Source organism: Salarias fasciatus, chromosome 18 (assembly GCF_902148845.1).
Source record: "Salarias fasciatus chromosome 18, fSalaFa1.1, whole genome shotgun sequence".
In the NCBI taxonomy this organism is placed as follows: Eukaryota; Metazoa; Chordata; class Actinopteri; order Blenniiformes; family Blenniidae; genus Salarias; species Salarias fasciatus.
The window spans coordinates 23306464-23322074 of record NC_043762.1 but is presented as its reverse complement, the minus strand read 5'-3'; the positions used below and the strand labels follow the sequence as shown (position 1 = coordinate 23322074).

Below are 15611 nucleotides of genomic sequence, written 5' to 3'. Positions count from 1 at the left end.
GTCGACGAATCTCCTCTTCCCCACGGATCAAGAGAAGCTGTCTGGTCTTGCTATCTTGCCAATACTCGGTCACCTTGTCAAAGGAAATCTCACGCTGTGTCCAGCAACAACAACTAGCGCGCTAACGTAGCCGCGCTGCGTCAACATCATCACGTAAGTTCCCGGACGTATCCCTCTCACTAAAAGCGACCCGGTAAATTAACAGGTCGATTGCAGGGTTGAACGACCCGGTCGAAATGCAGATTAAACCCTTTCACTCTGCCACGAGGAGCCGATTATTAGCAGGTTTAAACAGGTTTTTTGGCCAGTGTGTGAGTGAGTGTGTTGGGTTGGGGCTGGGGGGGGGAGTGAGGCAGGAGAGGACAGGGGAAGTCGGGGGGTGGGCTCAGGAAAGGGCTTTTGGGGGGGGCGGGTGATGCCCTTGATCTCGGGGTACGTGGCTGGAGCGCTGGGGGGGCGCTGTCCTGGGGCGGCAGCGGGTTCTCCCGGGTGGGTCATGGCCCTCCGCCTGAGTGGGTGGGGGCGGGGGGGTGTTGGCTCCTGGGGTCTTGGGCCCTGGGCTCTCGGCTCTGCCTGACCCGGGCGTCCCGTGCCAGGGTGGGCTGGCTCCTGCCGGTCCTGGCTCCCTGGGGCCCGGGCCCCGGGGGTTCCCGGCCAGGGCTTTCCTCTGCCCTCTTCTGGACCAGCACGTGGACGTCTGCCTGGGGGAGGGGATCGGATCTGGGCTCTGTGATGGCCGCCGGCTGTCTGGGCACTGAAGGCCTCTCTGGCCTGCTTCTGGCCTTCTCAGGGGTCAGAGGTCATATGCATGAAGCACTATCACCATCACGTTTGCATGATCACACTGATCTTTAATCAGTCTTCACATTCTACCTGTGGACTTGGTTCCCTTGTCTTCTTGTGGTGGGTTAGACTAATGGTGATCTGTAGCAGACCTCTCTTGATGCTCCGGTGTAATTTCATACTCTGTCTCTCAGTTTGCACACCCCCAGTTTACTATTGGCTATAATCTCAAAAAAGAAAAAGTTTGTGATGTCCTTGCACTTCCTTCCTTCTCTGCACCTCCTTTTGTTGTTATGGCTTTGTTCACTTGTTTGTTTCATCGACTTTTTGTTTCTTCCACTTTTTTGTGGGGAAAAAAAAAAATCGGTTCTGGTTCTGTCGGTCTCTGTGTTGGTTGTCGGCTCTGCTTCGGTGCTGTTTAGACTGGTTTGGGATTGCTCTCTGTCGCATGTGGTGTGTTGACAAGACTGTTTTGTATTGTGAATACAAAACAGCCCCCCACCTTCCCCTTCTCTTTATCTCTCTTTCTCTGTCTCTTGCTCTCCGAGCGTTTCCATCCCCGTCCTGTCCGGCAGCCATGCCAGATGCCAGTCTCAAATAAAGGCAGCAGCAGGAGGAGATTCAATCTCCTCCTGCTGCTAACATTAAAATCTGTTCGGACAGTAAAAGGCTTCAATCACTCAATATTGCACGCCCCAGCTGCCGAACAGGACAAGGGAAAAAAAAAATGCTGTGTGTGTGTGTGTGTGTGTGTGTGTGTGTGTGTGTGAAAATAACCACTTATCCTTGTATTGAATTTAATGTTCATTACAATAAATAGGCTATTTACAGTCTCTCTAGCTAACTGACCTTCAATCGGTCATTCTTGGTTTTACTCTCTGGAGTAACATCCAGCTGCTTTTCACAAAGCAAAAACAATCAATCCAAACGATTTCCAGAAAGAAACTTCGAAATCGAAAACAATCCAGCATCCACTGTGGACTTTACACCATGTCAGAGCATCCACCACTCAAACTGTGGTTCCTGTGGTTCCTCTGTCCCCCCCCCCCCCAGCCCCTCCTCAGCCCCCCCTCAGCCCCCCTCGCCGTCACTGTCAGCACTCGGGGCCAGGCCACTTTGGTGCGTGCCGTTCAGCAGTCCCACCAGGAGGCGGAGCAGCCGTCCGTCCTGCTCGGTGTTCCGAGAGGCACTGGAGGGGCTGCTGAGGGTCCGGTACATCATGCTGTGGACGGCGGTGCGAATCCCCCAGAGCAGCTCCCACGACTCGGCCGACAGTCGGCAGCGCATCAGAGAGCGTCCCGGGAAAGAGACGTCCACCATGTCTCCGGTCACTGCGACAGAGGGGACACATGGACAAACATGGAGGAGCTGAGTCTCAACTCTCGCAGCTGGGGGATCAAACCACTTTATATACACATAGTGATCAAACTTTTCCTTGACAGATGTATAGAACACAGTCGATAGAAGTTTCAGTAGACTGCTGGTCATGTTTGGCAGACACGAAGAGACGAGTTGCTCTGCGCTGAACCGATCACAAAGCTGGAAAAAAACCAATCTCATCCTGCTAAAATTTGTGTTCTATTGTCAATTCAACAGAGTGAATACTCATAACTGCGTCACTTTATTTCTCTCGTTCTCATTATTCAAGGTCAATTTTCTTTAAATTGAAATGTATTTGAATTCATCAAGATTAGGGTAAAACACATCTAACTACCCTTTCCAAAAAAAAAATCAAGGAAAAATGTATTAATTTCCATATTTCCATTCAAAAAGTTGAAATGTCATAGATCCCGGGCGAACAACTTAAACCAGCAGTTTTCAAAGTGTGAGGCACGCCTCCCCTGGGGGGCGCCAGAGGGTTTCCGGGGAGGCGCGGCGTGACAGAGAAGAAAAAAAAAACCGTGTGGGCTTCCGAAGCAGCCGCGCAGTGTGTCCTGTGAGATTTCACACCCCCATGTTCCTAAATCAGTGATTTATAAATAAAATCTGTGTCGTGTTTTTGCCTTCACATTGTTTTTTGTAGTTTTTCTGGTAGAATATATGAGAAACGCGATCTAATCATTATATGCATTAGGAGAATGAACAGTGTTGTACTTACTCATTGTAGGAAAGTCAAATGACACCAAAATTGCACAAATCAAAGCTCCATGACCGGAGTGGCTGTGTTGCCAGATTGGACGAGTTTCTGCACAATCAAGCTTCTTTTGAACCCGAGGTGGGTTGATGGAATGGCTATGTGTATGTTTCTATTGTTGGACGGTTTTAATATTATATAGCCAGATGTCAGCAGGAGGCGGAGCTTACCAGTCTCTGCCATGTCACAGTCTGTCAGCAGCAGCAGCGCCAGAGGATGCACCGCCGACGAGTCTCTGATGAAGACCTGATCGTTGGACTTCACCGCGCTGAAGAAGGTCAGCCAGCGACTCGGGAATTCATCCCTGCCTCTGAAAAAGTGACAGAGACGTGAGCCGAAGGCGGCGTGAGCCGTGCAGAGACTCTCAGAATAAACCGACCTGTTGACGGAGGAGCGATGAAGAAGCACCGGACCGCCAACTGTCCGAAGAGTCACGCTGTTTGGACGGAAACGGCCTTTAGTCACGGCGCCTTTCTTCACCTGAGTAGGGAGCGACAGACAGCAGTGAGCAGGACAAACGGAGGATGGTCAGTGTCCGTCACTCCTGCTCTGCTGCACGAAGAGGGTCGGCCAGATTCTGTAGAGTCCTGGAGGCTGCAGCAGGAACGATCAGAACAACCCCTACTTCTCCGTCCCTCTGGTCTCTGCTTGCTTCACTTTTGTCTCATGTCTGACTGGAGGAATCACTTGACTTGGTTTTTTTTGGACAAACCAAATATCAACCATGGAACTGATTAGCTGGTCTCTCTGCGCAATTGATACGATGTTTTCAACGAAGAGCAGAGGAGCGGGGAACCTTCCTGTCCGGACGGGACTCGGCATGCTGGGTATGTGATGGACGCCTGAGGACAGTGGAGGGGGGTCACATGCCTGGACCCCTGTCCGTCGAGGACATTGCAGACCTGCCAACCTTGGCAAAATTTTTGGAGTACCAGTTGCCGGGACAGTTGTCGACCGGGGGGGGGGGGGGGGGGGGGGGGGGGGGGGGGGGGGGGGGGGGGGGGGGGGGGGGGGGGGGTACTGTCAGTTTTAAATTTTAAGTCTTTAATTTGTTTAATGACAAATATTTAACAGATGTTTTTCTGATACACATTACATTGCGGCTGACCTTGCACGTCGTCCCCAGAAAAGAGCTTCCAAATGCTGCTACGTGTCCTTTAACGGAGGATTTTATGCTGTGTTTGCGCATGCGTGCGTGTGTTCCATTACTAAAACCTTTATAAAGCCGTCAATACGGTGTTTCAAATTAACTGGTTTCCTTGTTAACTGGTGACTGACTTCCTTTAGCACTTCCTGCTGCTGCTGCTAGTAGCAGCAGATGTTGAAATCAGACTCATAAAGGTCGGACACGGCTTTTTGTCTGGTTTTTAACATCTATCAGCAACAAGGGACGTGAAAGAAACCCAGTCGCCAGTTAATAGGGAATCAGTTCTTCCAAAACACCGGCTCCTTTCCGGTTTCGCGACACTCCTCCTCCGCTAGTTAGCTGCTGCATTCAGGTGACTGGAGCAAGCGGCGGAAAACTGAAACTCCATCATTCACATGAAGGCAGCGGAGACAGCTGGACTCAGGACACTCAGGAGACATGTGAAGGAAGCGTGGACAGTTTGCACAAAGGAACGGCTCTCAGACAGCTGAGAACCGGCTCTCGTCGTTCACTTGAAAGAGCCGTTCAAACGAACGACTCGTTCATTGAACGTCGCAGCTCTACGAGGGTAGCACATGTGTTTCCTCCCGGTTCCATAGCTGCGGCGCACCAGCCTAATTTACCGGTATTTTTTTCAACGTGACAAATACAATGTGTGCCGTGACTGCGTGACAACACATCGAAATGCGTGACACTTCAGAGCCCTGCTGCTGCATTGTGTTGTCAGACATGAGAACGTCCACGGTCCGCATTTATAACAGCGCTCACAGACGTCTGCAGCTTTTTGCGTAGTTTAATGAGGCGGAGCGTACCAGCGTATTTTAATGTCAAATTGCGTACCTGCTACGCAAAATGTGTACAGGTTGGCAGGTCTGACATTGTGGGTGTCTACATTTTCGGATTTATGATGATCGGCCTGCTGCTGATTGTCCTGGGCTGCGGCCTGATCCTCTGGAGGATTAAGAAGACCGCCGCCACAAAAGACGTCCAAGGGAGGACGGTCTTTTCAAACTAACGGGCAAAAGCTGACGCTGATTGTTTCTGCGAACTCTTTCGAAAGGTGGACAGTCTGGGTTATGGACGATTGAGAGGCAACTAAGTTGGATGTCCCCAGCACCGAGAGGGTTAAACCAGCTTCTGTCTGAAAAGTTGAGCAGACGACCAAAGGAAGGTCAAACGGCTCCTTCCACCAAAACAAAATACCTTCTGATTGCGTATGGCACCCCTGGAACTCCAAACATCCCCTGAAGATTCACGGCTAGAAGACTGTTATCTATCTTCCCTCTCTCTCGCTCTCCCAGCTGCAACACAAATCACCTCTGGACGGCTTCGTTAAGGCCGTTTCCACGGCAACTACCATCTGAGCTGGAGCGCAATTGGGAAGCGGGCCAAACCACACACACTACATGGACTGATGACCTGAAATGCCACACACTTGCCACACATACTCCCTCCCCCCACTCTCAACCTCTCATCCCCTCTCTGCTGACCCCCAGTGGTGATGATGCAGTTTCGCTGATGATGAAGCTGCGACTTGATCTGCTGGACTGAAGCTACTGTCTCATGTCGTGCTATGTGTGCATGGGTTTGTTATTTTTTTGTGGTCCCTCGTCCTAACTTTGTTTCCCCGAGGAAGGACAGTCTGTAATGATGTTTATCAGGAACATGTTTATCGTCATCGTTAACGAAAGCAACACTGGTGCATGAGAGCCAGTACCTGGATGAGGTTGGGGTAGAGTCCAGCCAGCAGCACAGCCTTCAGCAGCTCCTCTTCATCACTGAGCTCATTATAAACAGAGGAGAGACTCTGACCGTCGCTGGAGGCAGGAACCAGGTCTGCTTCACACAGGTTCCCACTGAACTGAGAGATGAGGCCTGGAAAAACACGCATGCACACACGCACACACGCACACACACACACACACGTACGCAAGCACACAGTTGGCTCCCTGTCACCGTCACAGATCCTGGATCAGGTGCGTCACTGACCGTTGATGAATCGCAGGCTGGACCTGGACAGTGTGTACTGCTCCAGGAAGTCTTCTTGGGACTGTCTGGCCCCCCCCTGCTGAAGCGTCCTCCAGCGCAGGACAGCCCGGCTGAACACCAGGTAGTCGCTGTAGCTGGAGCCATTCAGAGCCTCTTTAGCCTGAAACCACCACCCCCAACAGGAACAACGATTAAAACCTGAATTCAACACAGCAGCTTGGAGTCATGGAGATTTCCATGACGTGTTGGTGTTTCTATCACCATCACTGATCACTCAGACGAGACGGTGAAGAGCCGTCACCTTCTTGACCAGCGCTCGGTTCTGCAGGCTGTTGAGGAAAGGGTCTCTGGTGAGGCAGGCGGCCACAGACAGCATGGGCAGGGTGCATCTGAAGAGGGCGCCGAGGACCAGGACCTTCCCCAGCCGGGGGTCACAGGACATGCAGGCCACACGCTGTCCTAGAGGGGTCAGGGTCTCCGTCCCGTCCAGAACGCCTGAAGAGGAAAACACCCCACCCTGAGTGAACTGCAGCCAGCTGAAGGTGGAGGAGCACTGAGCTACTCACCAATGTCCTGGAGGTTCTGGACGGCGTCTTTCACAGCTTTGGGGTCAGGACTGTCCAACACCTGCGATAAAAAGTCTACAGCCTGCAAAGAGGAGAGAACAGCCTCAAACGCCAAGACACTCACATCAACCAACCACAAAGGAAGCGGCTCACACTGAAGTTTGATCTGAAATGGGGGCCGAGCCTCCACTGGGCGGACCTGGCAGTGAGGGCTGTGGACTTTGGCCTGAACCACCAGACTCTCCAGAGGGGTGCGCAGGATCTCAGGAATGGGGAACGGTGTCATGGCGTCCAGGTGTTTCCGTGGAAACAGGTGGTAGGACTGTCCGGGCTGACATCGCCCCGCTCGCCCTCTCCTCTGTGTGACGTTAGAGCGCGAGATCCAAACCGTGTCCAGACAGGAGACCTGGAGACCCCCCCACCCCAACAACATCGTTTACATCAGACGTCAACCACACAGAACGCAGAGAGCATGCAAACTCCTCACAGAAAGTCACTTCCCTGCAGATCAGTCTGTGGTGTCCAGTGGACAGAATAGTGAGCAGAACCGGCTCAGTGGAGGACTCCGAATCAGACCGGGTCAGACTGGACCAGGAAAACTCAGACCGGGTCAGACTGGGACTGATCCAGATTGTCTGTGCACCTGTCGTAGTTTATCACAGCCGGTATCAGTGCGACCTGATGTAGTTCAATCACAGCTTTTTTTCGTGCTTCACCTGACGTAGTCCTCTTACATTTAGACCAATTAAGTCTGATTTCCACAGATCCTCTTCTGGTGTTCTTCTCAGTACGGGTCAAGTCGTCTTGAATTTCCACTGAGTAAAGTTGTAGATAGACCCTAAAGACCCGTACTCAGTCCGGATCACTTCTGGGTTCTCCTCTGCTGAGGTTCCAGGTGCTCCGGTGCAGGTTTCACAGGGAGGACTGTCACTGCGGACAAACCCGCCGAGTTTCCACCGTCCATCAGCTGGAGGAACTCGCTTGCCTGCATGTGCTGCTTGACTCACTCCGGCTGGTTCAACCAGGCGTCAAACTCAGGCGGTAAAACATGAAGCCGACACTCAAGTGCAGTAAAGCTGTAATTCTCTGGAAATTCCAGCAGGGTTGGTGTTTCAAAAAGAAAGGGAGTCCCACTACAACCCATTGAAACCCATTAGAACTCATTCATTGTGGTGAATTGGTGAGTGGTGAATGTGTAAATTAACTCCTGGTTCCAGAACATGTTCTGGTCTCTGTCACCAGTTTCTTCTTGACCAGACTCACATTTTCATATTAGTCATCTGCTGAATTTTGTTTGAGGAGTTAAAGTTTAGCTTAAATCAGCCAATCACAGCTGCTCCTCTTTCCACGCGATGCAGTCACGTGACACGCTGGACCAATCACATTTCCATCCAGTCCTGACTTGACTGTACTTCTGTTGAGAAGCAGGATGAACGCTCACCTTGGTGCGTGGGTCGTAGTTCTGCTCTTTGTGAGTTCCCGTGTCCACCACATGAACCACATCGTCGATGGTGATGGAGGTCTCGGCAATGTTCGTGGCCAGTACGATCTTCCTCCGGCCCAGCGGGGGGCGCTGGAACACCATCTGCTGGTCGGCCACAGACAGACTGGAGTGTACTGCACAGGAGAAGAAGACAAGTGGCTTCAGCTCTTCACACAGGAAGCCCACTACCTCCAAACCAATCACAGAAAATGAAGAACTTCCTGACCCTACAAGGAGACAAATGACAGATGGCAGTGTCCGAGGCCAACAGATGAACACTGACGAATGAAAGAAGCGTCATGTTGATGTCAGAGTGTTTTTAACTTTCTCTTCAGGCAGTGCCGCGGCCTCACTGCCACCCGTCTTTTAAACAGACCAGACATCAACACAGACATGCCCTTCATTACTCAGATTACTCTTTATTTTAGTCTCTTTTCTCATATTCATTCTCATACACTGCAACAACGCAGCAGAACCGGTCACTTATTTTAACTCTGCTGCTTTTAATTGAGTTTTTAATCACCAACGCTGACTCAGCACTTTATTCTGCTGTGAAGCTCTGAAAAGGAGGAGGAGGAGGAGCAGCAGCAGAGGGCGAGAGGTTCATGCCCATACAGGCTGCCTCTCCCTGGCTCCGACTCCCTCCCACTCGTTCCCTCCTGTAGTCACCAAGCACTGGATGGTTCAGCCACTGATAGGGAAAGAGGGCTGGTTCAGACCGTAGTGAACCGGGTAAGTTTTACCCTGCTGCTGATGGGTTGTTGCAACATTTGTTCATGTGGAACTGTTGGGCTTTCTCTGTAAAAGAGCCGAGAGCTGACTGTGTTGTAATTGGTGCTATACAAATAAAGCTGAACTGAATTAACAGCAGCGGGAGGAGAAGGAGCAACAGCAGCACCAGCAGCAGGTACAGCAGCAGCAGGTACAGCAGCAGCAGGTACAGCAGACACAGCAGCAGCGTCTCCGACTCTCACTCACAGGGCAGGATGGTCTGAGGGTTGCAGCTGAAGTGAGCTTTAGCCTGCAGCTTGTCCTGAACTGCTCGGATTTCCTGCCACCCGGGGAGGAAACACAGTACTGCACCTGAGCAGGAGGAGAAGGGAGTGAGGGCGGAGGTGACGGAGCAGCGACAACATCAAAATCTGATCGGACACGAATCGCTCAATGTTACACAACCAGTGGCAAGGCTGGCAATGAGACGCCTGCTGATCCCGGACACCAGCAGAGGGACGAAGCTGTGATGCATTTACAGGACATAGGAATTTCGAGCTCTCCAAAGCATAACCCTTCATTTTGTGGATAAAGATGTACACTGAACAATAGCCGACTCCAGGCACATTTCAGAATGACCTTTTAATCATTGACGGATATTGATCATTGACCCCAGACTGAAAAACTACTGTCTCTCAGTTACCTGCTTCTCCGTGTTTGTCAATGTGCTCAATGACGTCGGCGACTAGATCCAGATCAGGATCCGGGTCTGGATTGGGATCTTCTGTTCCTGTCTGAAACAAACAAAGAAATGCATGTTCATAGTCAGGCCACGCCCCCTTTTTCTCCACCAATCACAGATGCAGAAGGCAGATTGAGAGGCTGAATGCCAAGCCTGTTTGGAGCGAGTCTGTCCCCTGCTGGTGTCTCAGTGGAACTGCAGCTATAAACCCAGCCTGAGCACCTTCACAAACAGCTTCAGGATCAATAGGAGGTTTGATGAGTTTGTCTACATGTGAAAGAAACAAGTTTCTATTTTAAAGTCATTCCACCTGTTTGGTTTACTGAGGGTTATTTCAATTCTTTCAAAGTGACAGTTCTCCACGGTTCTAACAGAGGCGCGTCTCCAGGAGGATTCCTGTCATTTCTACCATGAACACAGCAAACTCAACACAACAGAACCAGTTCCAACCACAAGAGTCTGAAGGAGACCTGTTTGTGTGGCTCCGCCCCCATCTCGCTCAACACCTCCTCCAGGTAGCGCTGCTTCACCGGGTGCATGAAGCCGGGCACCGTCACCACGGGACAGCCTCCGAAGTACGCCGCCAGCCGCCGCGTGTCGCCGCTGGCGCTCATCAGCACCACCCGCAGCCCGCCGTTCTCCTCCAGGCAGCGGCGCAGCAAAGCCAGCAGCAGGTCCGTGTTGATGTCTCTCTCGTGCACCTCGTCCACCACCACGTGGCTGACCCCCGTCAGGGTGGGGTTGGACTGCAGCTTCCTCAGCAGGACCCCCACTGTGAGGAAGAGGAGGGCTCCCCCGCTGTGAGCTGGAGGTCGACTGTCCAGACGCACCTGCATACAAACCATATGTTACATCAGGGGCGCCTGGGGGGGGGGGGGGGGGGGGGGGGGGGGTCAGGGGTCTGCAGACGTTCTCAGCAGTATGTAATGAGGAGCTTTCTACCAGTTGGATGCAGACATGATTAGACTGATGTATGTTGAAGCAGGGAGACTCCGGCCCTGGAGAACCACGGTTCGATACCCTGAGAGAGTGAAGGTACCTGATATCCCACGGACTGCCTCAGAGACGGACCCATCTCCTGAGCCACGCGTTGGGCCACCGACACGGCGCTGATCCGGCGAGGCTGCGTCACCAGGATGTTGCAGTGGGCGCCGGCGCCGCCTTTCACCTGCTCCTCCAGCAGGAAGCGAGGGATCCGCGTGGTCTTCCCGCACCCCGTCTCGCCCACGACCACAACCGCCCTGCTGGAAGCCACGGCCGAGACCAGGCGCCCACGGTGGGCGTCCGCCGGCAGGTCGGGGTTCAGCCCGGGGCTGGCTCTCTCCCACTGGTTCTGCAGGCGGGCGCTGAGCTGTCGAGCCTCTAGGTCGGAGAGGGGGCGGTACGGTCGGCCGGTGATGGTGTCCATCACCTCCTCCTCCTCCTCGTCCTCCTCGGTCTGCTGTCCTCTCAGCTCCTCCTCCTCCCAGAGTTTCTGGACTTCTGTAGCCACCGGGTACTGTCAGACAGAACACAGGAACTCTCTGAACCAGCCATTCTCAACCTTGGGGTCGTCAAATAGCTTTAGAAAAACATAAATGCACATAAATAATTTTGAATGACATTGTTTCAGAAAGGGAGTTTCGTTGCCATTTCTGATGCAGTATTTGTCTGGCGAGTTGTTCAAACAGCTCAATGACGGACTACCAGCTGACTCCCCACAACCGGACGCCGTGGCCGTGTGCTACTGGGCTGAGCGGCCGGGGAGCGCTGCCGGCGGAGAGTCCGCTGCCCTGTCTCTGCATCTGGCAGAGCCCGGAGCCCCGCGGCCGGCGGAGCTCATCCGACGGAGCGCTCGCTGTTGAGTGTACCATGGAGATGTCTGACCACCAGATGATAACAGTCTGCTCGGGGCTGAAGGCTGCTGACTGCAGAGCTCAAGATCAGTAGCTGGAGAGTGGAGAGAGACGTTCAGATACTGAATAATCGGCTTCACCTGGGGCCCAGGTAGACCAGGACTGAACCTGGGCGGCTTTATGTGGCGTCCATGTATACAGATTGATTTTAATACAAGCGTTCTCAATAGGACTGATAAAAGCTCCCAGGTAAACCGGGCCAGTGTGGAATGTAAATATTTAGTACCGGCAATCTGGTTCCTCAAACCACAAACTGTCGGTCTCAATGTAGAAGGTTGAAAGGCAGGCGCACAGCCTCAGTAGATCACTGGCAACACGACCCACGGCACGGGCCTCATGGAGACTGGTGCAGGGTAAGTTTGGGGAGCCGGTCAGTAAGGTAGAGAACCACTGACAGCCAGCTTCTGTTTGAAGAACACTTGTGTGTTCAGACCTGGAGGAGATCCTTCTGACAGTGCGTGAACCTCGTGTCTCCACATAAACTCAGTGGGAAACTGAGTTTTGCTCTCTTCTCAGATCTGTTTGTTCATCCAGACCAACAAGTCCTTCAGTCTGCTCCTCAGAGGAGGAAAACCAAGAGGCCACTTGATCAGGATTAGATGCTCTACCTTTATGTGTGTGTACCGTCAGGTCCTCTAAACGCCCCTCCCCCTTCCACCTCACCTGTGTCAGGTGCTCCCTCATGCACAGCTGCAGGTCTGCTGGAATGTCCAGCAGCACCGGTTGTCTGTGGCGGTCACCGGCCTCCTTCACCTTCTGCCGGTGGTACTGGGCGTGAGTCAGAGGGTCGTTGTTCTCATCCAGCAGCTCCAACTCCTGAAACAAATGGCTCAACAGCTTCACAACATTCCTCCTGCACGAACGCATCCGCACAATGAACTTCACCCAACTCAATTCTCAAGACAGATGATGAAATGTGGAGGACCTTCAAAGTTCACAACTTCCAGCTTCTGTTTGTTCACATCATGCAAACATTCAGGTCGATGCAACAATGGGAAAAAAAGCAGCATAAATACTCATTTAAAAAAAGGAAATCAATTACAGGCTGGAGAAAACTGGCCCCAACTTAAAAAAACCTGCGTAATTACCAAACAAATAATAATAAATAAGTCAACATGTACATATATCAATATGTATCATTTAATAAAAGCCAAAGCAGAAAAAATGTGAAGCCAACAAAAACATCAAACTAAAACCACTTGTTAAATAAGTGAGATCAATGTCAATAATAAGGTAATTTAAAAAGCAATGCAGTAAACAAGTAGAAATAAATCAAGAAATATTGATCAAGGATATTACGACATGATACATAATGAAGCGACAGTGAGCAGATCACTGCCTGGCTGAATCCTTCCTCCTCACCTTCAGCTTCAGACAGGCCAGAGCGGCAGCTCGTCTCTCCGCCGCCACGCGACCGCCGGCCACGCCCACCAACGTCATCTGCTCCGGCCACCGCAGCGTCAGCTCACAGCGCTTCAGCCTCCCTCCGGTGGTGGTGAACTGCATCAGCTCCTGGGGGGGGTGGGGGGGGGGGGGGTGGGACTTGTTTACCCTGTTTTCTGACAATGGCATTCATCTCCGTTGTTTCCAGTGTGTGAATCTCTGAAGTTCTGAGTTCATACATGTAAGAAACACTGATGGTACACGGCCTGAAGCGGGAAGTTATTTAGAAATTAACAGACCACTTCTATGGTAGCTTATTGATTATGACAGCAGACAGAATATCAGCTGGACATGCATGAAACACACGACATAGAAGTTATTAAAATTTGTGCATTGACCGAGTGAAATCAGTATTTGACTGTTCAATGAAGACACTGCTTCATACTTGGTAGAGAAAACCTGTCTTTTCACACTTTTCTCTTTACAGCCAGTCTCTGAAATCTTCAGAACGGGATTTCAGAACGCTATGAGTGACGTCAGGAAAGCTTCATCCACTATATTTAAGATCTATGGTTCCACGTCGGTTAGAAGTCCCGCTCACACGGGTAAAGACCATCGTCAACGTCGACAACCCTAATCTCTATCAGCACTTCAGCAGGGGATCGAATCATTGTCCCCACTGTAATCAGATGAGCGAGACCTGTGTCATGTGTAAGACGTGTGTGTCATGAGGTGTCTAAGACGTGTGTGTGTTGTGATGACTAAGACGTGTGTGTGTCGTCACACGTCTAAGATGTGTGTGTGTGTGTGTGTCATCACGCGTGTAAGACGTGTGTGTGTCGTCATGCGTCCAGGATGTGTGTGTCGTCACACATCAAGGACGTGTGTGTCCTCCGTGTTGTCCATGCGGCAGTGGCAGCTCACCCTGCACCGGTTGGAGGACGTGGCAGCCTGGACCACTCTGTTCAGGAGGGCTTTGGGTTGTGGGAACATGGACAGAGCTTCAGACACTCGGGAGACGTCCTCCTGTTCTGCTTCTTCTTCTCTGGAGGAGAACGGGTCCGGATGGTCACAGGGAGCTGCAGGGAAGCCTCCTCTGGCCCTGCCGGCTCTCCTCCGAGGCAGCTGGTTGTTGGGGCCGATCACACCCAGGTCCTGAAGAACAGAGACGAGCGAGGATCAGGATCAGGATCAGGATCAGGAAGTACTTCAGATTGGGCTCCTCCCTCTGCGGCTTACTCTGAGCCTCAGACAGGCGGCAGCGGCGGCGAAGCGCTCGGCGTCGGTCTTCTTGGAGGCGTAGCCGTCCTCTTGGATCCTGCAGGGCCACAGCAGTGTGACGGTGGCTCTCTGCACACACACAAACGCACAAAGACAATGCGGTGAAGCCACCATCTGCACAGGCAGCATCATGTCACACACAAGCAAAACAAGGACATTCAGTCACCTGTCGCTGACTCAATACACAACCTGCTGGTACAAACTGGTACTGCAGGAATAAACAGCCACTTTGGTCAGTAAACCAGCATAGCATCGCTAAATCTGAGTTTCCACAGCGCAGCTGGTACAGGAAGGGTCTGGTCAGGTTGGCAAAACCATAACCAGACCCAAATCAGTGGTGTGGTTAAAATGTACGAGGTTACGGGTGGAATGTAGGCGGGGTTGATGAACGGCCACATTACGAGGCAGGATGTGACGTCATTAAGCACCGGCAAATAAACAAACATGGAGGATGTGGTGGGCATCGGATTCTTTCTTTCTTGCTTCTTTACAAAGAAGAGACAGGCTGAGTTTTAAAGAAGACTCCAGGCAGCAGGGAGACGGTGCCAAGGACAGAAAGAGGAGTGGAGACGACCAGGAGGAGATATCAGATGAGGAGCAGTGGAGCCCCGAGGAGCTCCGAGGAGCGTCCTCCAGTCCCGTCTCTCCTCCTGACGGGCACGCCGCTCCTCCTGTCTCTCCTCTCAACGACTTCCTCTAACAGCCACAGAGCCAAGAACAGGACAACCATCCCTAAAGCGCCTCCCTCCAAACATCTGCAGAGTTCACATGATCCCATTTTCAGCTCAGTGCACAAAAGACAAACTTAAACAAATGTGACATACAGCAACAGAAAGTTGACAAACAGCCGTTTCCAGGATGAAGACGAGATGAAGACGAGACAAAGACAGCTCACACGGCAAACTGTCCAGGGGACACACCGCACAGCAGCATCAGGCTCACACTGACCTTCACCCCGGCCTGCTCCGTGCAGCTGTACTGGATGAACCGGGACAGGTCGCTGACCCCCAGAGACCGGGAGACGGTATTGTTCAGGAGGCCTTTGGGGTCCGGAAACTGCCGCAGGAGGCTGGCCTCACCTGAACCGGTGGAGGAGAGACACACAACGGAGTCACACCCCTCCCAGCTCCCGGCAGTGCAAGGCTTTCATCCACTGCAGCTGACAGCGGTGTTATGGAGCAGCTGGTGTCCTTGACAGCCAGTCCGCTCTCCACCGGCTTCTCTCACCTCCTTTCGCCTGGGGAGCGGCTCCGCGCTGCGGGGAGCTCCGAACTTTGCTGCCGGACCGCTGCAACTGCGAGCGCCACAGGCCGGCCGTCCCGCCGCCGGTGCCGCCGCTGAAAGCGGCTGTGAGCGGGAGGCTGAGCGCTCTGAGCCGCATGAGGACGACTCCGGGCAGCGCCATGTTGAACCGACTGCCGCTTCTTCTGGAGAGAACCAGAGCGCACACCGGCGCTCACAGCGCCCCCTCTGGTGTCCAGGGTGTACTACACTCTC

General features: G+C 52.5%; 1 protein-coding gene across 1 annotated transcript; it reads right to left on the bottom strand.

Moving 5' to 3' along the window:
- Nucleotides 1–1854: 1854 nt before the first annotated feature.
- On the bottom strand, nt 1855–15514 carry dhx30 (DEAH (Asp-Glu-Ala-His) box helicase 30). Its single transcript, XM_030115159.1, has 19 exons — nt 15342–15514; nt 15063–15193; nt 14073–14183; nt 13758–13988; nt 12813–12962; nt 12114–12266; nt 10595–11053; nt 10026–10385; nt 9517–9607; nt 9081–9185; nt 8061–8236; nt 6819–7025; nt 6620–6701; nt 6355–6548; nt 6054–6213; nt 5782–5939; nt 3297–3397; nt 3088–3227; nt 1855–2114 (listed from the first exon to the last, which is right to left on the bottom strand). The coding sequence occupies exons 1-19, from the start codon at nt 15493–15495 to the stop codon at nt 1855–1857; spliced, it is 3423 nt and encodes a 1140-aa protein (XP_029971019.1). The 5' UTR covers nt 15496–15514.
- Nucleotides 15515–15611: the final 97 nt, after the last annotated feature.